General features: G+C 40.5%; 1 protein-coding gene across 1 annotated transcript in view; it reads right to left on the bottom strand.

The window, feature by feature from the left end:
- The window catches only part of csmd2 (CUB and Sushi multiple domains 2), a 1,323,345-nt gene that overhangs the window by 462,985 nt on the left and 838,358 nt on the right, over positions 1-22,002 (bottom strand). The window contains exon 7 of the mRNA XM_068006939.1: positions 4,012-4,086. Within this exon, the coding sequence (XP_067863040.1) occupies positions 4,012-4,086 (75 nt within the window). The remainder of the gene's footprint in view (positions 1-4,011; positions 4,087-22,002) is intronic.

The following is a 22,002-nucleotide window of genomic DNA, read 5'->3' as shown; positions in this document are numbered from 1 at the left end:
AAGTAATCTAACAGCATCAAGGCACATAGGCACTGAGGAACAAGAAATCAACAACAGATTGAAAGTGGGTGACAGACTCTATCGGGAACTGTCAGTATTTGAAGGTAAAGATTTAATGAACAGTTCAGCCGAGGATGGCTCCACTGTCCAGAGTCTTTGATACAGCCTGAGGTACCAGGTTCATCGGATAACTTAAAATGGAAAACACTGGATGGAGAAAAATTTAAAAGGCGAGCTACCTAGAGAAGTAAAACTAAAAAGTGAGAACCTCAGAGATGTGCAATTAAAAGAGGAGAAAAATTAAGAGATGGAAAACAAAGAGATGAGACAGTGAAATGAAAGCAATTGAGACAAGCACAATTAGGATGGAGTCTGTGGGATGTTTATGTGCGAGAAAACTGGGAATAATAGATGGGGGGGGGGGGGGAAGAGACAAAAATTACATGTTGATCAGAAAGCACAAGGGAGTGGTTATGGTCTTAGAAAGAAGGGTCCTGCAAGACAAAAGTGAGGGGGCTATCAATGGCAAGTGGATGCTACCAGACTCAGTAGGTGAATTATTGCAGGTCAGGAAAATGGATGGGCTACCATTGGACCTCAAGAGAAGCCATTGCGGACAGTGATGGAAACTGATACAATCAGATAGAGTGTTTGGGGAAAAGGAGACAACTGCTGAAGGAAACCAAGAAAATTAGAATTGAGGTAGGATTAAGGTTGATAAAAATAGCAGGAAACATAAGAAAGTTTGTGAAGCCACTCAGCAGAACCTGAACAAACGCTGTCCAGTGATGCAGAAGAAAAGATTATAGTGGAAGCAGCAGCTAGAAATCCAAATCTCTCTTCATAATTATAGTTTTCTAACCCTGGCATCATCCTTGTGAATCTACACTGTACGCTCTCTATGGCTTTAATGTCTTTTCTGTAATGGGGTGCCCAAAACTGCAACACAGTACTCCAACAGCGGACTATTCGATGTTTTGTGCAAATTTATTACTCGCGTCTTTATTTATAAAATCCTAAATGTTTCTGGCTTTTTTATAGCTTTATCTATCTACACTCGTACCCAGCTCGTTCCAATGAGTATATACTCCCATAAATATAGGGTGACTGAACACCTTGAGAATTTTCAGTTAATCAGAGAGAGCCAGCATGGATTTGTGAAAGGGAGGTCGCGCCTGACAAACCTGATTGAACTTTTTGAAGAGGTGACTAAAGTAGTGGTCAGGGGAATGCCAATGGATGTTATTTATATGGACTTCCAGAAGGCATTTGATAAGGTCCCACATAAGAGACTGTTAGCTAAGTTAGAAGCCCATGGAATCGAGGGAAAAGTATGGACTTGGTTAGGAAATTGGCTGAACGAAAGGCGACAGAGAGTGGGGATGATGGGTGGGTACACACATTGGCAGGATGTGACCAGTGGAGTCCCGCAGGGACCTGTCTTGGGGCCTCAATTATTCACAATATTTATGAACAACTTAGATGAAGGCATAGAAAGTCTCATATCTAAGTTTGCCGATGACACAAAGATTGGTGGCATTGTAAGCAGTGTGGATGAAAACATAAAATTACAAAGCGATATTGATAGATTAGGTGAATGGGCAAAACTGTGGCAAATGGAATTCAATGTAGGCAAATGTGAGGTCATCCAAATGGGACCAAAAAAGGATAGAACAGGGCACTTTCTGAATGGTAAAAAGTTAAAAACAGTGGATGTCCAAAGGACTCAGGGGTTCAGGTACATAGATCATTGAAGTGTCATGAACAGGTGCAGAAAATAATCAATAAGTCAAATGGAATGCTGGCCTTTATATCGAGAGGTCTGGAGTACAAGGGGGCAGAGGTTATGCTGCAGCTATACAAAACCCTGGTTAGACCGCACCTGGAGTACTATGAGCAGTTCTGGGCACCGCACCTTCGGAAGGACATATTGGCCTTGGAGGGAGTGCAGCATAGGTTTACTAGAATGATACCCGGACTTCAAGGGTTAAGTTACGAGGAGAGATTACAGAAATTGGGGTTGTATTCTCCGGAGTTTAGAAGGTTAAGGGGTGATCTGATCGAAGTTTTTAAGATATTAAGGGGAACAGATAGGGTGGATAGAGAGAAACTATTTCCGCTGGTTGGGGATTCTAGGAGTAGGGGGCACAGTCTAAAAATTAGAGCCAGACCTTTCATGGGGTGAGATTAGAAAACATTTCTAAACACAAAGGGTGGTAGAAGTTTGGAACTCTCTTCCGCAAACGGCAATTGATACCAGCTCAATTGCTAAATTTAAATCTGAGATAGATAGCTTTTTGGCAACCAAAGTTATTAAGGGATATGGGCCAAAGGCAGGTGTATGGAGCTAGATCACAGATCAGCCATGATCTTATCAAATGGCAGAGCAGGCACGAGGGGCTGAATGGCCTACTCCTTTTCCGATGTTCCTATGTTCCATTCCTTGTTTCACTTCCAAAAATATATTACCTCACACTTATCCACATTAAATGGTATCTTCCACCTTTCTGCCCATTCTGCTAATCTGTCTACGAAGTTTCATTTTTTAAAAAAAACAGTCCACCTCACTTTGCCAAATATCCTACTTTTGTTTTATAAGCAAATTTTAAGATTGTGCTCTGTATACACAAGGCCAAATTATCTAAATATCCAACCACTGTTGGAGTAGCATCCAATAAAATAAATAGAATGCTGAACTATATAGGCAGAACAGTAGAGTATAAATCAGAGGAAGCTGTGCTCAAATAGTATCGTCTTCAGGTCACACTGCACCTTGAGAACTGTGTCCAGTTCTGGGCACGAAGACACAAGGGAGACATTCAGGCCCTGAAGGCAGTTCAGAGAAGAGCCAAGAGGCTGATTCCCAATGTCAGAGGCCTGAGTTATAAAGAAAAAATTGAGACTCTTGGATTTTTAAGCCTTTGAAGGAAGTGATTGAGAGATGACCTTGCAGAGGTATACAAGGTGGTAATCAGCACAAGTTGATAGATTCAGAAAATTACTTCAAACTAAATCATGACAGGACAGGGAGGCTCAGGTTCAAACTAGTAAATGTCAAAGTTGGGACTGAGGTTGGCAAGCTCTTCTTCATACAAAGCGATCAACACAGGGAATGGATTTCCTGGTAGAATAGCCAAGGTGAGAACCCTGGAATCATTCATGAAAAAAATTGGATACCATGATGGGGTTGAGGGAACCGTATGGTCTTTCTGGAAGGATAAGGTAATATGGTCCAAATGGCCTTTCTCATCCATATTTACTTTGTGACCTTAATATGAAGGATAGCTAATGAATTACGATGGCACTTTTGTCTGCACTGAGAATGAGTATCACATAATTCAAAGGAAACATTGAGCCAGAAAAGACGTGAGGGTTGCAGTTTCTGCTGGTGATAATTAAATCTCGTGAAATAACTGTCTCATGTTTGAATGTTCAGCAGAACTTTCTGCCCTATTCATTGATTAACTGATCACCATTGCTATGTTTATGAATAATAAATTTTGGCTATTTGTCAAGTTCTTGATTGTTTCAAAGTCTAATTTAAAGAGGCAGAAAGGAGGGCAAACGGAACGTCAAAGAACTTATCCATTTCTCAGTTTAATGGAGGGGAATGTCAATGACGTTAAGCAACTACATGATGCATTCCCAGTCTGGCCTGGGTGACACTACCTTCAATGAATTGCAAACAGTTTTTTTTGTACAATACAGAAATGAGTATTTTCAAGGCTCAGTTCATTCATACGATGCTGGTTCATACCAACATGAGCTTCCAATCGAGTTGGGCTCATTACTGGGCAAGCAAAGCCCAGGTAATTCCTCTCAGTGAGTAGGGGAAGAGTTGTCGGGTGAGTCATCCTGTTCATTGTTTAGGACAGAGAACAATAATCCCACAAAAAGAGGGTAAAGAAAAAAGTAGAAAAACAAAACAAAAAAAGTTTTAAAAAAAACACATGATTTAGATTTCTTTCAGATCAAAGTTTAAGCTGGAATGCAGAATGAAGAGCAACTTACAAACTGAGGACTTCTGATTGTCTTTGCTGGGAAGCAATTTTACTCCTCGGGACTTCAGCTCAATCAGCTTTTTAACTGAAAGAAAGAACATTTGAATGAGTTATTAGCAATCAAAATATGCAAATATGTGCTTCAGAACAGGAGAGCAAAACACTTTGTGAATGTTAAACCTTATTTTAAATCTCATCAAAACTCTAAATCATTCCACAGGCTGGGACAACATTTATTATAGAACTGCAATAAAGTAGTACAAAATGAACCCTCACTAATGCTGGTCACTCAAAGGTGCAGTCATCAGACTTGCTCAATGCAATATTTATTAATAAGTTCTTCAAAATATTTGTTTATTTGGAGGGGGGTGAAGAAAGGGAGTACAGAGTAGGCAGAATCAGCAATTTTCCGACTAAACTACGTGTCAGTTTGCAATATACTATGGTATTAGCTGTCTCTGAGCTGGGAATTGTAAAACGCAATGGCCTGGATTTTCCGCCTTGGGTGCAATCAGCATAAATTGCGCTGGCACATTTTACGCCAGGTTTCCGCTAAAATGCATTAACATAATCACAAACGTAAAATCTGCCATGAATCAGCACAATTCGGCAGCTTAACATTGAATAATCGTTTTATTTTGCAATCAAAAATATTCATTGATGTATTTAAGAGTGGTAACCTGGTGCAGTTTTATTAATACAGCTGAAAATGGGTTCATCACTAAAAATAAGTATTTTTAATAAAGGCGTCCGGTCCTCTGCCTGTGAGTGATCTGATTTAAATTCAATGAAAAAAACTACTGAAGCATTTCCTACTTTCATTGGTGTACACTGGTCAGTTTCTTAGTAAATTGATATTTTTAACTATTTAAAAATGTTTAAACCATGGCTACTAGTGCCTTTGCGGCCAAGAAAACAAGCTTAATTTTAAAGCAAAGGTTGCTGCAATCCGAAGAAACTCACCAGGGGTGGGGGACAGTTTGGTGGGCAGGGCTAATTTCAACAATTTTTTTTTAGCCAGTGCAAAAGATCACGGAAACTCGAATTACGCTGGACGCAAATTACACTCAACATAATTCAAAATTCCGCGATGTTTTGCGCTGATTCGGCCAAATTGTGCTGAAAAAGCCAGCGCAATCTAGCGGAAACTCTGGGCCTGTATATCCCAAATTAGCATACTATTAACAAAGGTTATTGTATGATTCTTGACTGTACACAAGCATACACACTTAAAAAAACCAGAAACAAACAAATTACTCGTTACTTTCTTGCTTTCACTTGAAGTCACACATTGTACAAAGCAATTTGTGCCCAAATGCCGATTGCACCCAAAGTGGAAACTGCGGGCCATAATGTTTTCAGGATCTATTTATAACTAAATTCCCAGGGGATTGACAGAATGGAGGCCTCCTACTTTTAACAATCGTAAAGATCCTCAATGAAATGATGCACTAATGGACTCCAAATTTGTGATTTTACTCAAAGGAAAAACAAGCTTGGCTGATACGAAAATGGAAAATTCATATTGTTGCAGTTGAGGTCAGAGTAAACAATTAGAGGAAGGTTTGTGCCAAATTTAATCCATACCGTACGTTGTGTGGGAGTACCTGATGCTGACACTGGGTCTAAAACTGGAAAATTGTTCTATTCCCCAGCACTGACATCCTCCCACTACTGAACACGAAAGCTTACCCAAAACAAAAACACGCCACAGTTCTTCAATATAAACTGTGAATTGGTTGCCATTTAGAAATGGAATTGCGGCTAGATATTGTCCTGCTGTACTTAGTGCTTCCATAAGTGGCTCAGTAATGCTGTTTTGTAATAACATTAGGTTAAAATAACACATCTGAAATTATATTTCTTAGTCTCTAATCTTCTAGAGGAGGACCCAGGGAGACTTTGAGTGCTACATAGTAATTATGTGTGCAAACTTCATACCAATGAATTCCATATGCTAATTTGGTCCCCAACTACATTTCCATTAAGTGATTTGGAGCAGTCACAAGTTGTTCTCATTTCTTTGAAATGTCTGCTTTACAAACTTTCTAAAAAGAATGAGAATATACATATCAGGGGAACAGATAGAATGTTTCACCCTTGATGGTGTCAAATATACAAAGTTGACTTAATTATTTTGAAATTCCATTTTTTTAAGTTGTTGTTCCTACCTCTTTTCTTCCCTCATTTCTTGGACCATTCTCTCACTAAATGTGGACAAGAGATCTACTCTGTGAATGACGCCTTGCTCCATAGAACAGGTAGAAGCTGGCTATGCTGCCATTAAGAATCATGCTCAGGTCATTAAAGCAACTTTTATGGTTTGGAGACCTATCTTTGATGGGACTAGACTGACTGCACAAGAAGATTTTTTTTTAAATGAACACTTTATTTTCCAACAGTGATACCTACCACATGAGCCTGTCCCCTTGGTAGCAACTAAATAAAATGGTTGCTGTAGTGCAGAAAGTTTACTCAACATAGACCCTTACTTTGATGAAATCAAGACTCACATCATCACCTCTGGTTCAAAATCCTGGAACTCCCTACCTGACAGCACTGTGGGAGAACCTTCACCACATGGACTACAGCAGTTCATGAAGGTGGCTCACCACCACCTTCTCAAGGGCAATTAGGGATGGGCAATAAATGCTGGCCTTGCCAGCAACGCCTTCATCCCATGAAGGAATAAAAAAAAAACTAACTCATTCTTTCCCAGGACTTCAAAATCATGTAAATTGCACAACTCCAGTCCTACAATCCACTGCTTTAAAATCCTGAGGGGGAATGGAGCTACACAGTTTTGAGGTTCTCAGCAAGAAACCTCCAGCCATTAATCTTATTTTCTTTCTTGCTCCATTCAACCTTGGCATTTCACCTAGATTCGTCAATCTTTTACGGAACTATCTCCTGACACTGATTTACAGTTCATTCAGAACCTACGGAAAGCTCTCGCAGCCAGGGATCTTTCCTTATAGCAGAAAAAAAATTGTAGTAGAGGATTCACATGACAGGCAGAATATGTTTATTTTGAGAACTGGCAGAATGAGCGCTGATGATACAACAGTAAAACAAATAAGGCCTTTATTGTAGATTGGAATTTGAGCAACAAGGGCTCAAAGGGAGACCAGACAAGTGCGATTTTATTCCATTGGATTAAAAAAAGGCCCATCAAAAGGTATATGTAGATTTTTCCATTCCCCATACTAATGTCTCTCACTTTGATCAATACAAGGCTACGTATTACCAAGCATCCTGCACATTTGAAATCGTTTTTCTTGTTTTTATTTACCGATATAATCAAAGGTCCTGTGTCTGCAGCTCCACACTTCAAACCGCAAATAATTATGACTGGCTCACATAACCACTATAAATTAACCATGCTGATTTGCTCGAATATCCAATTAATTAGATATAAACCAATCAAAAGCAGATTAAAATCATTAAAATGTTAGAAAATGTTCCCAATTAGCAATAAGTAACAAGCACAAAAGCAAATTACTGATTCTTCAAAATTATCAGGAATCAACAAGTACCATGTAACTAATAATTAATCAAATTATTTTCTCCAAATTCTTTCAACAGCAATGTTGCTATTTTCGGAACTGATTATCTATATCTAAAAATTAAACTCACAATTACATTTAGCTATAAACCTACTTATTTGATCTCCGGAATCTCTGTAAAAACCTTTGCTCAGAGCGGCCTACCTCTACCTCTCGGGCTTGGGGTTGTATTAAGCTCCCAATGCTCGTGTTTGGCTTCCAAGGCAATATTTCCTGAGTATTTTATCCATTTGCAGCCTGGGTTCACACACAGGAAGCTGTCATTTTTATGCATGGCAAAATCTCGCTCAATAAAGAAAGTCAGAAGTTCTTGCAGGGCAACATTCTGAAATAAATATAAAATTAACTTACTGAAGCAACATAAATCTGTGGCTCTGATGTAGCGTACAATGTATGGGATCAAACATTGCATGTTCCTACTCACCATGAGCCATGCTATGGGATCCACTATGGGATGCATGTGCAGGCTGCCTGTTTCATAATTCTATTAATTATTCTCATTGCTCTTGGACTCTTGGAGTGAAGCAGTCCAGGACATGGACTCTACCACCTCACCCCACCTCCCCACAACCCCCAGGAGCAGTAACAATAAATATACATATCTATCTATCCATATATAAATAAAGAATGTATGTGTGTGTGTCAGGCTGTATGGCAGTAAAATGGACTGGAGATCATATTTAGCTTCCTAGCATTGGTTGTCTTTCGGGACTTTTTGCATTGGAACCATAACCGTGGATCATTTTGAACAGGGCTTAAGAATGCTACAGTATTAATTTTCCCGAAACTCCTCGCGAGTTGTTTTAAAGTTAATAGTCACCAAAAGGAAATCCATAATGTGCCATAATTCCCAACTTTATTTCTTTATCCCAGCAGCAATTTGCTATATCTAGTCACACTGCCTCCTAGTTTATAGTCTCGTACTTCACCGAGCTGTCTGGCCCCAGACCTTTGCACACCCCATGCCATGTCCTGGACTCTTCCACCCAAGGAGCAAGGAAAATAAATAATGGAATTTTAAAACAGGCAGCCCACACATGCATCCTATGAATGTACAAAGTGGATCACCCATAGCATGGCCCATGGTGAGTTGGAAGATGCAGTGTTTTATCCCATGTATTGTAAGAGCCACTAATTTATCGTGATTCAGTGAGTCGATTGATGTTAGTGTTAACTTTGGGCTCAAATTCTATGACTATATGGATATAAAATTCTTGTATACACATGCACTTCCTGTAACACTTTTTTCCATCTTGCTATTTTCATGTATATAAAAAGGATGGAAGGATATATCCCACTGTAACAATATATAATAAATACAGCCAAAATTTCAGCCCACTTGGCAGCTCTGTGGAGCAAGTTTCTGAAGTCTGTCTCCCAAATCCTTAACCATCTTGTATATTAAAAAAATATTTATCAACTGACTATAGGCAATTCATTATTATGTAATAATATTGGACAGAGCATTCCCATCACAAAATGTCCAATTTCAATTTATATAGTTTCATATAAGTTTTTAGCTTGGCCAAGTGACAGAAGTATATAATTGCACCTCTGTCAGAAGCGTGATTTGAGTGTAAGAGAAGGTATGAAATACAAAATCCTCGATCAAAGTGTAGATGCCTGATTCAAGGGGAGATGACTCATCGCTGTGTATATTGATTGCTTGTTAACAGTCCTCTGTCAGGACATAAGGATTTGATTGTTTCTTCAGATAATATGTACAAATTTGTGAGGAGAGTCAACATTGTTATCTGTAAAAGCTAGTCCAGCTCAAGAACCACAAGAAATAGGAGCAGGAATAGGTCATAAGGCCCCTTGAGCCTGCTCCACCATTAAATAAGATCATGGATGATCATCTACCTCAACTCCACTTTCCCGCCCTATGCCTATATCCCTTGATTCTTTAGTGTCCAAAAGTCTATCAATCTCAGTCATGAATATACTCAAGACTGAGTATCCACAGCCATCTGGGATAGAGAATTCCAAAGATTCACAACCCTCTGAGTGAAGAAATTTGTCATCTAGGACTTAAATGGCCACTCCCTTATCTTGAGAGTTTTACCTCTAGTTCTAGACTCTCCAGCCCAGGGAAAACATCCTCTCAGCATCTACCCTGTTAAGACCTCTAAGAATTTCATACGTTTCAATGAGTTCACCCCTCATTCTTCTAAACTCCAGAGAATATAGGCCCATTCTACTCAATCTCTCTCATCCCAGGAATCAAACTAGTGAACCTTTGTTGCACCCCCTTTAAGACAAGTATATCCATCCTTAGATAAGGAGACCAAAACTGTACACAGTACTCCAGATGTGGTCTCACCAAAGCCCTGCATAACTGCAGCAAAACTTCTTTACTCTTATACTCCAACACCCTTCCAATGAAGGCTAACATAGCATTTGCCTTCCTAATTGCTTGCTGTACCTGCACGTTAACTTTCTGTGATTCATGTACAAGGACACCCAAATCCCTCTGACCACCAACATTTCTTAATCTCTCACCTTTTAAAGAATATTCTGCTTTTCTACTCTTCCTACCACAGTGCATAATTTCACATTTCCCCACAATTTAGTCCATCTGCCACCTTCTCACCCATTCACTTAACCTGTCTATATCTCTTTGCAGCCTCTTTGCGTCCTCCTCACAGCTTGGATACATTACACTTGGTCCCCTCATCTAAGACATTGATATATATTGTAAATAGCTGAGGCCCAAGCACTGATCTTTGCGGCACCCCACTAGTTACAAACTGCCAACCCAAAAATGACCCGTTTATTCTTCCTCTCCGTTTTCTGTCCGTTAACCAATCCTCAATCCATGCTAATATATCACCCCCAATCCCATGAGCCCTAATCTTGTGTAATAACATCATGTGGCACCGTATCGAATGCCTTTTGAAAATCCAAATATACCATATCTACTGGCTCCCCCTTATCTACCCGGCTAGTTACACCCTCAAAAAACTCTAATGGATTTCCCTTTCATAAAATCATGTTGACTCTGCCTAATCATATTATGATTTTCTAAGTGTCCTGTTACGACATCTTTAATAATGGATTCTAGCATTTTCCCTACTACTGATGTCAGGCTAACTGGCCTATAGTTCCCTGCTTTCTCTCTTCCCTCCTTTTTTGAATAGCGGGGTTACATTTGCTACCTTCCAATCCAAGGGGATCATTCTAGAATCTAGGGAATTCTAGAAGATCAAAACCAATGCATCCACTATCCCTGCAGCCATCTCTTTCAAAACCCTAGGATGTAGCCCATCAGGTCAAGGGGATTTATCAGTTTTCAGTCCCATTAATTTCTCCAGTACTTTTTCTTTAATAACCTTAATTACTTTAAGTTCCTCACTCTCATTGCACCCTTGGTTCCCCATTATTTCTGGTATATTTTTTGTGCCTTCTACTGTGAAGACAGATACAAAATATTTGTTTAACGTCTCTGCCATTTCCTTATTTCCTATTGTAATTTCTTCTGTCTCAAAGGTACCCACATTTACTTTCGCTAATTTCTTCCCTTTTACATACTTGTAGAAGCTCTTACAATCTGTTTTTATATTTCTTGCTAGTTTACTCTCATATTCTATTTTCTCTCTGTATCAATCTCTTGGTCATCCTTTGCTGGTTTCTAAAACCTTCCCAATCCTCAGGCTTACTACTCTTTTTGGCAATATTATAAGCCTCTTCTTTTAATCTAATACTATTCTTAACTTCTCCAGTTAGCCACGGACAGATCACTTTTCCTGTGGAGTTTTTATTCCTCAAGGGAATGTATATTTGTTGACAATTATGAATTATTTCTTTAAATGTTTGCTATTACTTAACTACCATCATATCTTTCAATCTGATTTCCCAATCTACCTTAGCCAACTCGCCCCTCATACCTACATAATTGGCCTTGTTTAAATTTAAGACCCTTGTTTTGGACTTAACGACATCACTCTCAAACTCAATATGAATTCTATTATATTATCATCACTCTGCCCCAGAGGATCCTTTACTATAAGATTACTAATTAACTCTGTCTCTTGCACAATATTAGATCTAAAATAACCTGTTCCCTAGTTGGTTCCTTGACATACTGTTCTCGAAAACTGTCGAATGCATTCGTCCTCCAAATTACTTTTGCCAATTTGGTTTGCCCATTCTGTATGAAGATTAAAGTCCCTCATAATTATTGCATTACCTTTGTTACATGCTCCTCTAATTTCCTGATTTATACTCTATTCAACACTATAACTACTGTTAGGGAGCCGACAAACTGCACCCACCAGTGTTTTCTGCCCCTTGTTCTATCTTAGCTCCACCTGTACTGATTCTACATCCTGACTTTCTGAGCTAAGATCCCTTTTCACCACTGCCTTCATCTCATCCTTTATTATCAGCACTGCTGCCCCCCCTTTCCTATTTTGCCTACCTTTTCTAAAAGTCAAGTACCCTAGAATATTTAGTTCCCAACCTTGTTCACCCTGCAACCACATCTTAATAATGGCTATTAGATCAAACCCATTTATCTCTATTTCTGCCATTAATTCATCTATCTTGTTAAAAATGCTTTGTGCATTCAGATATAGCGCATTCATTTTAACTTTTTAGTATTTTTCCCTGATGTGACCTGAATCCTAGTGTCCTATTACCTCTGTTAAACTCTCTGACACTTCCTGCTTGTTTTTACCCAAATCACTACTCTGTTCTACAGCCTTGATTTTTCTCTTTAGACTTATAAATTTAACCTTACCTGAGCAGTGGATCCAAATCTAACTAAGTCAAATTCTGTTTGACTAAACTGTGTTTGTTGATGTTTTCATATGCAGTTCCTTTTGTCCCTGACCTGTCACTGCAAAAAAGTAATTGCAAGTGGGGCAATTTTGATCAATTGTAAAGGAAACCTTTTTTTAATCTTCCATTTGCCAGCTTGGAAACCAAAGAAGAGACAGTTATATAAGGCGAGGACCCTATGTTCCTCAATTTCCCATTTCACCTTGCCATTAAACATCGGGGGCCAATAGTGGCTCTATAAGGTTCAAGTCCTATGTAAAGTCTTCCATCACAAGTTGATATTATTGGAGAGAATTGCTCAGGTTTGGGACTTTTATAGTTTTGGGAAAAGGCAGTGTAATGTCATGTACTGTAGTTGTTAGACTTATTTGTTCATTTACTCTTGCTTCTGTATTACTTTACTTTTTACAATAGCATTTAGCCTGAACTATATGGTCTTTCAGTATGATGTTCTCTATGCAATTCAAAAATCTGGAGAACAAAGTGTGCAGGCCATACTATTTTCTGTACTTCAATGTACCAAGGTTCATTGTGAACCATGTGGCAAGCTGATATATTTCAAGCATAAGGCCACATTTTGTTTCATAGCAAGCACAGAGTTACCTATAAAAGTTAACTTTTTGCACATTAGGCATCAGTAAAATGCATTAGCAACAAGCTCAAATTGTAAGACATGCTTTAAGACCTGCCACTCTAAACAATGTATCTTCTGACTTACAATGAGCAATGCATAGGAGAGCCATCAGTACATAAAGGAATAGGGGCCAAAAGTCCACTGCCTTTCCAGCACTCTCCAGCCATATGTCCAGTAGGAGTGTAGCTGAAGGGCTGCAAAATAGATTAGGACCCAAAAAGGTAAGGTCCCGGCCTCTCTGTCGATTTTCCCAGGGGCCTTGTTTGGTGTGAACACTCTGTCCGTGTCCACTTGGTCCCTTTTGTCATGATGACATAGCTGCCATGTCTCAAATTACTCATATAGTGTATCCCAAAATGTTATTTTCTGGAAGAAATCTATCAAATTTGCATTTGAATGAATCAATGCTAATTTCTTCCACCCTCTCCCAAGGGCCACTCGCTCACTGAAATATTGTTTCTTCTTCTATAACTTTCTGTTTCTATAGTCACAGCTGACAAACAATGTGCCTTAACAAAAGAAAACAACAGCCAATCCCCAGACGCCATCCTACAACTCATCCGCTTCATCCTGGATCACAATGTCTTCACCTTCGACAACCAGTTCTTTACCCAAACACACGGAACAGCCATGGGGACCAAATTCGCACCCCAATACGCCAACATTTTCATGCACAAGTTCGAGCTGGACTTCTTCACTGCACAGGACCTCCAACCAACGCTATACACCAGATACATCGACGACATTTTCTTCCGATGGACCCATGGCGAAGAAGCACTGAAGAGACTACACGATAACATCAACAAGTTCCATCCCACCATCAAACTCACCATGGACTACTCCTCAGAATCAGTTTCTTTCTTGGACACACGAATCTCCATCAAAGACGGGCACCTCAGCATCTCACTCTACCGCAAGCCCACGGATAACCTCACGATGCTCCACTTTTCCAGCTCCCACCCTAACCACGTCAAAGAGGCCATCCCCCATGGACAGGCCCTGCGAATACACAGGATCTGCTCAGACGAGGAGGAACGCGATGGACACCTACAGACGCTGAAAGACGCCCTCGTAAGAACGGGATATGACGCTCGACTCATCGATCGACAGTTCCGACGGGCCACAGCGAAAAATCGCATAGACCTCCTCAGAAGACTAACACGGGACGCAACCAACAGAGTACCCTTCATCGTCCAGTACTTCCCCGGAGCGGAGAAACTACGCCATGTTCTCCGCAGCCTTCAACATGTCATCGATGACGATGAACACCTCGCTATGGCCATCCCCAAACCTCCACTACTCGCCTTCAAACAGCCACCCAATCTCAAACAGACCATCGTTCGCAGCAAATTACCCAGCTTTCAGGAGAACAGTGTACACGACACCACACAACCCTGCCACGGCAACCTCTGCAAGACATGCCAGATCATCGACACAGACACCACCATCACACGAGAGGACACCACCCACCAGGTGCATGGTTCATACTCCTGTGACTCGGCCAACATTGTCTACCTCATACGTTGCAGGAAAGAATGCCCCGGAGCATGGTACATTGGCGAGACCATGCAGACACTGCGACAACGGATGAACGGACACCGCGCAACAATCGCCAGACAGGAGGGTTCCCTCCCAGTCGGGGAACACTTCAGCAGTCAAGGCCATTCAGCCACCGATCTTCGGGTAAGTGTTCTCCAAGGCAGCCTTCGAGACACACGACAACGCAAAATCGTCAAACAGAAATTGATAGCCAAGTTCCGCACCCATGAGGACGGCCTCAACCGGGATCTTGGGTTCATGTCACGCTACACGTAACACCACCAGCGAAAAAAAGTTATCTGTTTTTAACACAACGGGTCATTCTCTGTCTTTGTCTTCCTTTCGAATGTTTCTCTCTCTCTCTCTGTCTGTCTTTTGTTCTGGCCGTTTGTGTATTCGGTGGTCCTGTAGGTAACATCACTCTGTCTGAACACTTTGATTGCCTTGACAACGGGCAGTTGGAAAGATTATCTGTAATCACCAGATATTGTTCTTTGACTATAAATGCGGTAACCTTCCATGGAATCCCACACTCGCTCACCTGACGAAGGAGAAAGCCTCCGAAAGCTTGTGATTTTCAAATAAAACAGTTGGACTATAACCTGGTGCTGTAAAATGCCTTACAAAAGAAAACAAGTGAGTGAAGATGTCACCAAAAAGATTATACCTCAAATTCTAAAACCACCCAATTCGCTTGCAATGCATGTGGGACAGATCGTCAGTGCTGGACTGCCACAGAATCTAGTAGTCATGGTAGCTTCCTGAAAATTTGGCATTGATATGGAGGATGCCCAGGTTCACGGCACACATTAATTGAACGATACCATTTTCTCTTTCCGTAAGGCACAGTAGAGACTGAAGATTTCCGAATGGCCACTTGTGTGTAACCTTAGGAATCAGATGTTCAAAGAACTCAGTCCCAAAGTTCATGTACCAGGGCACATGCTTCAGCACAGCCTTGGTGATATTGTGGATCCATTATTGCATCAACGAACAATGCACATACATCAGATCTCCTATGGCACCCTGGAATTTCCATGAAGCATAAAAATTCAGGGCTGTGATAACTTAAAAGAGCAACAGACACAGCAATGCTTGTTGTAGATTGCCACTCCAACTCAAGCCTCAACAAATATTCCCCCCAAAAAAAAGTAAAAGATTTCAGCTCCATTTTGGAGCTGATGCAGTAGTCTGACTTGAGTACACTGACAGTCACGACTCCAGACTCAAATTTTCCCATCTCCTGTCAGGTTTAGAACAAATTACAGTTTGTTGCTAACCCAAAATGGGAATGTAAAACTTATCCCCTCATCTGGAATTGCTTGCTGGCTGCACCTGGTGCCAAAAATAGTAAAATGAAAACCATTCTGTTTTCCAACAATTTATTTCAGCTGCAAACACAACAGTGCTCAGCTGCCAGTAATATTTCCCAGATTGGCACATATCACCATCCAAGCTGGTCAGAAGCATTTACCTCTGTTAATGCATGCAGCTAATCTGGAATGACTCCATCGCCTGTAAAACTGAAGGAGCATTGGTTATTAAACTGAAAATATCTTCCACTAGGTCAGTGATGCTTTCATTCAAAAAATACACATGGTGGAACATTTAACACTGAAAGTACTCTCCATAGCCTTTCGCACTGTTATAAATTAGGTGGCAAATAAGCTTTCTCTAACATAAAGTTGGCAACAATTCATTTGGAATTTCATAACTTGGCAATTACACATGGACAACTGACTAATTAAAATACTAATTCATACTTCTACTCTTGCAATTAATATAAGTTCATTGAGACTGACTGCATTACTATTGGCTATAATAATTAAATAGGAACAGCTATGAAGTGAAACACACCATAAAAAGTCTAACTTAACAAATAGACTGATGAATCAATAAATTGCCTGGTACATTAGTTAGAAATGATTGATACAATATATTTTTAAAAAATCACCACACTATTTTATCAGGAGGATTAGAAAAGTATCTCGATGGCTGCAAGGGTCCTCAGTGAAATAAGTGTAGAGAATTTTGATCTAATTCTTAGAGGTTCTGAGGTTGCAGTGTAAAACTAATCAGAGTTCAGCATAAATCAGAGTTCAACATGCAATGATGCCAAATCAGCAATTTTGGTACAAAAAAGTCACAATTCTTGTCGGAAACAGATTGTCACGCTGCTTCAGTAGGGGTGTTGTCCTGACGCCAAGGGTATGGGGCATTGTTTGGATAAAGTTAAGTAGTTCGGTCTGCATGTGCACACAAACTTTGGAGTGCTTGGTGCTGAGATTGGATGTAAAATGAGCAAAAAATGGCCATTCACAGCATCAAAGATCTCTCACTTTGATGAGGTCACAATTACCTACAATTTCAAGAAAATAATAAAGATAACTGAAAAGAGTGCAGATATAAACCTGGGTTTCCACTGACATCAGTAGGTTGCAATTACTGAAATGACAGCACAGAAACCAAAGAATTACAAAAGATTGGGGGGTGATTATGCAGAATACATGCTTCAAGATATATTGACACTCTTATTGTGTTTTTTTTGGGTTTCTGGATACAATTGTGTAATTCTCATTCAACCAACAATAATTGCACCAAATCATGATCATTCTATACTGGAGATACACAATGTGTTGACAAGAGTGTGCACTGTGACACAAAATAACAGCATGTAAAACCTCAACAAATTTGAAACAGTGCACATCATAAGAACTGATCCTGGGGGTGATTTCAGGATTTACCTTCACAATTTATACTGTCACTCGAACTCCCCATTTAGACTGCTTTCTTTTAACAATCTTCAGCTTTTCAGTATTTCATATATTTAACTGTAAGTATTAAAGTACTAACCACTGTACCCACTTAATTTGCTTGAATATTTGTTACATATTCATTTGTTGTAATGACATACTGTAATGCATTTAATTTACAATTTAATCATAAGATAAGTACATGGACATTTCTAAATATTAATTAGCAGAGACCAACATGTTCAGTCATAATGAAATGTTATGTAGTTACAAGTATTGGCGTGAATTAGTATTATAATTATTACTTTATTAATGTGTAATTACACTCTTATTCATGGGACTTCAAATCAATTGTTACCAAATTACTTCTCTAGTTTTCTGCATTGTTTGCAATAAGAATGAACTGTTGGTGCATACATATGACAACACTGAACTGAATGCAGGAATTGGGAGTGGAGGAGATTAGAAGACTCAAGTACCAATATCATTTGATAAATCTGACATTCAGGATTCTAATAGGGGACCAGCAAAGAGGACACTGACTCCTTTACGTCTACCACTGGGTAACACTCTTCAAGAAGGAAGTTTTGGTAAGCTGGAGTTGTTGCATTCTAAGTTTTAAAAAAGTCTTAAGTGCTAGAAACTAGGAAAAGGAGATCAAAGCATTTATAGTGAAATGTCCTTATTATGGCAATGCAGCCTAAACAACAGGAGGAGGACACAACGGCCCCGATATCAGCAGGGAGGCGGGACAGCAGCCGAGGCAGGGTGGGGGCCGATGGGCTTGTGGCAAACCCACATGAACCAAACTTACCGTTACCGACGCGATCGCACATTGATTGATAGTGGTTAACGTCCTCTCCAGGTTTTGCACCCGGCAGCTAGCCTGATTGACAGGCTGGCTGCCCAAAGGAGCATGCAACGCGAGGGGGGAGGCAGGAAAGAGAGCGAGCCAGACGTCATCCGGAGCTGGACTGAAAGACCGGGGTGGGGGTGGGGGGGGGGGGGGGGAGAATGGACGATCCAGCGCTGGACTGGAACACCGGGGTGCGCGGGCGCGGTGGGCAAGGAAGAGGGGAAGATCAGGGGGAGAGGGGAAGATCGGGAGGGTGAAGAGGGGGACATCGGAGCGGGAGACATCGGACATCAGAGCAGGTTTCAAAGGTAGGTGCATTTCGTGTTTTCACTTCATTGCATGTTTTTTTATTTAATTAATTTTCTTTCTTGTTCCCTGATCCGGCCCTTCACGCCTGGTTTCACCCCAGGCATGAATCAGAAGCGGTGGGCAAGCCACCCAGGTAAGTTAAAAATCTTTCTAATCCCTTCATCTGTCAGAGGTAAAGTACCTTAAGTACCTCAATGAGGTACATTTGGCTCTTTAACTGTCATCCCACCAGCTTTAATTGCCGGCGGGACTTCTGTTTTCGGGTCGCCCGCGCACACACAGGTGGTTCCCAAGGAAACTTGGAAGCCAGCGGGTTGGAGTCGGCTTTCGAACCCGAATGGGATTTGCGTGATTTACGGAGCCCCCCCGCCCCCAAATTTGCCTCTAAAATTACCCTCAAAGAGTCTGCAAAGGGATATAGACAGGTTAAGTGAGTGGGCAACAAGGTGGCAGATGGAGTATAATGTAGGGAAATGTGAGGTTATTCACTTTGGTAGGAAGAATAGAAAAACAGAATATTTTTTAAATGGTGAGGAACTATTAAACGTTGGTGTTCAGAGAGATTTGGGTATCCTTGTACAAGAAACACAAAAAGTTAGTATGCAGGTGCAGCAAGCAATTAGGAAGGCAAAGAGCATGTTGGCCTTTATTGCAAGGGGATTGGAGTACAAGAGCAAAGAAGTATTAGTACAATTGTACTGGGCTTTGGTGAGACCTCACCTGGAGTAGTGGACAGTTTTGGCCTCCTTATCGAAGGATGGATATACTTGCCTTGGAGGCGGTGCAACGAAGGTTCATTAGATTGATTCCTGGGATGAGAGGGTTGTCCTATGAGGAGAGATTGAGTAGAATGGGCCTATATTCTCTGGAGTTTAGGAGAATGAGAAGTGATTGCATTGAAACAGAAAAGATTCTGAGGGGGCTTGATAGGGTAGATGCTGAGAGATTGTTTCCCCTGGCTGGAGAGTCTAGAACTAGAGGTCATAGTCTCAGGGTAAATGGTCAGCCATTTAAGACTGAGATGTTGAGGAATTTCTTCACTCAGAGGGTTGTGAATCTTTGGAATTCTCTACCCCAGAGAGTTGTGGATGCTGAATTGTTGAGTATACTGAAGGCTGAGATAGATCGATTTTTGGACTCTGGAGGAAATCAAGGGATATGGGGATCAGGTGGGAAAGTGGAGTTGAGGTTGAAGATCAGCCATGATCTTATTGAATGGCGGAGCAGGCTCGAGCGGCCGTATGGCCTACTCCTGCTCCTACTTCTTATGTTCTTAATAGCAGAGCAAGATGAAATGCAATGTGAAGATGATTACACAAAATAACTTGAACAGGTAGACAGAACAAACAGACCTTCAGCTCATTCTGGTAATTTATTCGGAAAATTAGTTTCCAATTAAACATGCCACCTGTGTCACAGGCAGTTCCCAGCAGGACGATTAGAGATATTCCTTTGTGTAGGTCAAAGCCTCCAAACTCTATAAAGCAGCTGCTTTTCCTTAAATTTCTGAATGGTCTTCAATTGACTGGGGAGATGAATCTGAATATTAAAAAAACCTCTCTAGGATAGTGGGAACACTGCTAAGTAAGAACTCTCAGATTGGTATAAGATGCTTGCACAAAGCAGGAGCAGGTTAAGATCTTGGATCGTACTAAGTGAAAATATTATTGCATTTGTAGCATGTGTTTCTTTAATTTTGGGTCTAGCCATTCGTATTTTAGAGTCTTGTAATTTCCTTGCTGAAGAGTTGAGACACTCTGCCTTTATTCAACAGAACACATTTTGGCTCACTGTGTTGTGAACTTATCTTATTTACTGATGAAGTAAATTCTGCCTTTTCAAATCCTGCCAAGGTTCTTTTGGTTTTCCAGCTCCTAGATATCAGTCTGCAACTTCAGGCATCAATTCTCACCCTGACAGTAAAGCTAACTGGAAGTACACGAGGAGCCACAGCTGACCACATGCCCCTTCAGTTTACCAGCGTGTCAATCAGCAAGCATTTCAGTCAGCTCCGAGAGTCAGCTATTCCACCAGCACCCAAATAGGCGAGAAGTCACGACGTTTTACTCACACTGAGCTGTTGGTTCTCCTTGTAGTCTCACAGCAGATGGAATTGCTGGCTGAGTGAAATGGCAGTAGAATGGGGGGGGGGTTGCCAAGTCAGGCAGGCACATATTTAGTCAGTTATGTGCTGTTCTCTAAGCCTCCAATTTCCTCACATTTCAAATCAGCTGTGAGACTCACCAGCACACAAACAGAAATGAGTATCACGGCTGAATATTCTGTCATGAGCCTCTCCAGCCCCTAAAGATCCCAAGCATTTCAGTCAGCTGTAAGGGATGAAAGAGTGACAGTATTTAACTATAAGCTGCTGACACTGCCAATGATAATCTACCAGTGACCATGGACGACATTAGGGAGCAGTACCAGCCAAACAACTAGAAATAGTGCTATAAAATACACAATTAAATCAGAACTGATATGGAATTACATACAGTTGCAGCCCACTTGAATCACTACTCAATATTGTCACCCTCTGGTAAGTATGGGAATGATCTCACTCTCCAAGTATGACTCCAAAATTGTCTTCTCAGACGTCAGCATAATCCCTCAACTCCCTTTGGAAGCGTCCAACCGCCACAGAAACAGTTTGATTAATTTACAAGACTTAGAGATTGATCCTATTACCATCCCCAGCAATATCTTCGAGTTCCACCTTGAATACCACCTGGTTGTTCTGTTTCCAAACTGTGTACGAGTGAATTTTAGAGATGAGTTTACGAGTGGCTGGAGGAGAACCAGTTCATTCTGATGGTGGTCTTAATACTTTTACTGAACTGCTCCAAGATTACAATGCCAAACAGTTGAGCAAGCTGCAGTCAAAGTCAGTCACCACATATTGGACCACTGCTCCCACCCAGAGTTGGATGGGAGGGAGCCAATTACCTAATTGCAGGAAAAATTGGCAACCAATGTTGAATTGATTTGTCGGTTTTGCATCTGATCGCTAACCAAGCTTGTGCAGCCAATTAGAAGAAATTACCTTCTGCCAATTAGAGTTCAGATTTAATGGTCATAAGGTTCCAGAGAACAATGAGCTCCACAAAAAGATCTGGTGTCAAATGGTTTCTAACAATCCAATCAATTGTCCAAAAAGAAGACAAGCCTGAAGAGGACAGACAGCAGTCAGACCCAATTTTATTTTAATAATACAGATTACCTGCAGTGATTTCAAGACTTAATCTTATCTGAGTTCAAATGACAGCTACAGAGTGCTCAAACATTGCACTCATAATTCATGTTGCCATCTGAATTGAACTTAGATTATTGCCTTGTAATTACTCCCGGGTATCCATCATTCAAAATATGTACAATGGAAAAGTTTATTCTATGTTTCTACATTGTTACAGGGAAAACATAAACATTTTGATCTGACCATTACATTACTGATTACATAAAACATTTTTATTACTATTTTATAAATAGATAACATAATATTTAGAATAAGAAAATATTATATTGTGCCCCTGTTCCCAGTAATCAGGAAGTGTAAATGTGTTAA

Source organism: Heptranchias perlo, chromosome 26 (assembly GCF_035084215.1).
Source record: "Heptranchias perlo isolate sHepPer1 chromosome 26, sHepPer1.hap1, whole genome shotgun sequence".
NCBI classification, from domain to species: domain Eukaryota; kingdom Metazoa; phylum Chordata; class Chondrichthyes; order Hexanchiformes; family Hexanchidae; genus Heptranchias; species Heptranchias perlo.
The sequence above is the reverse complement of the archived record's forward strand: the minus strand, read 5'-3'. Positions and strand labels throughout refer to the sequence as shown.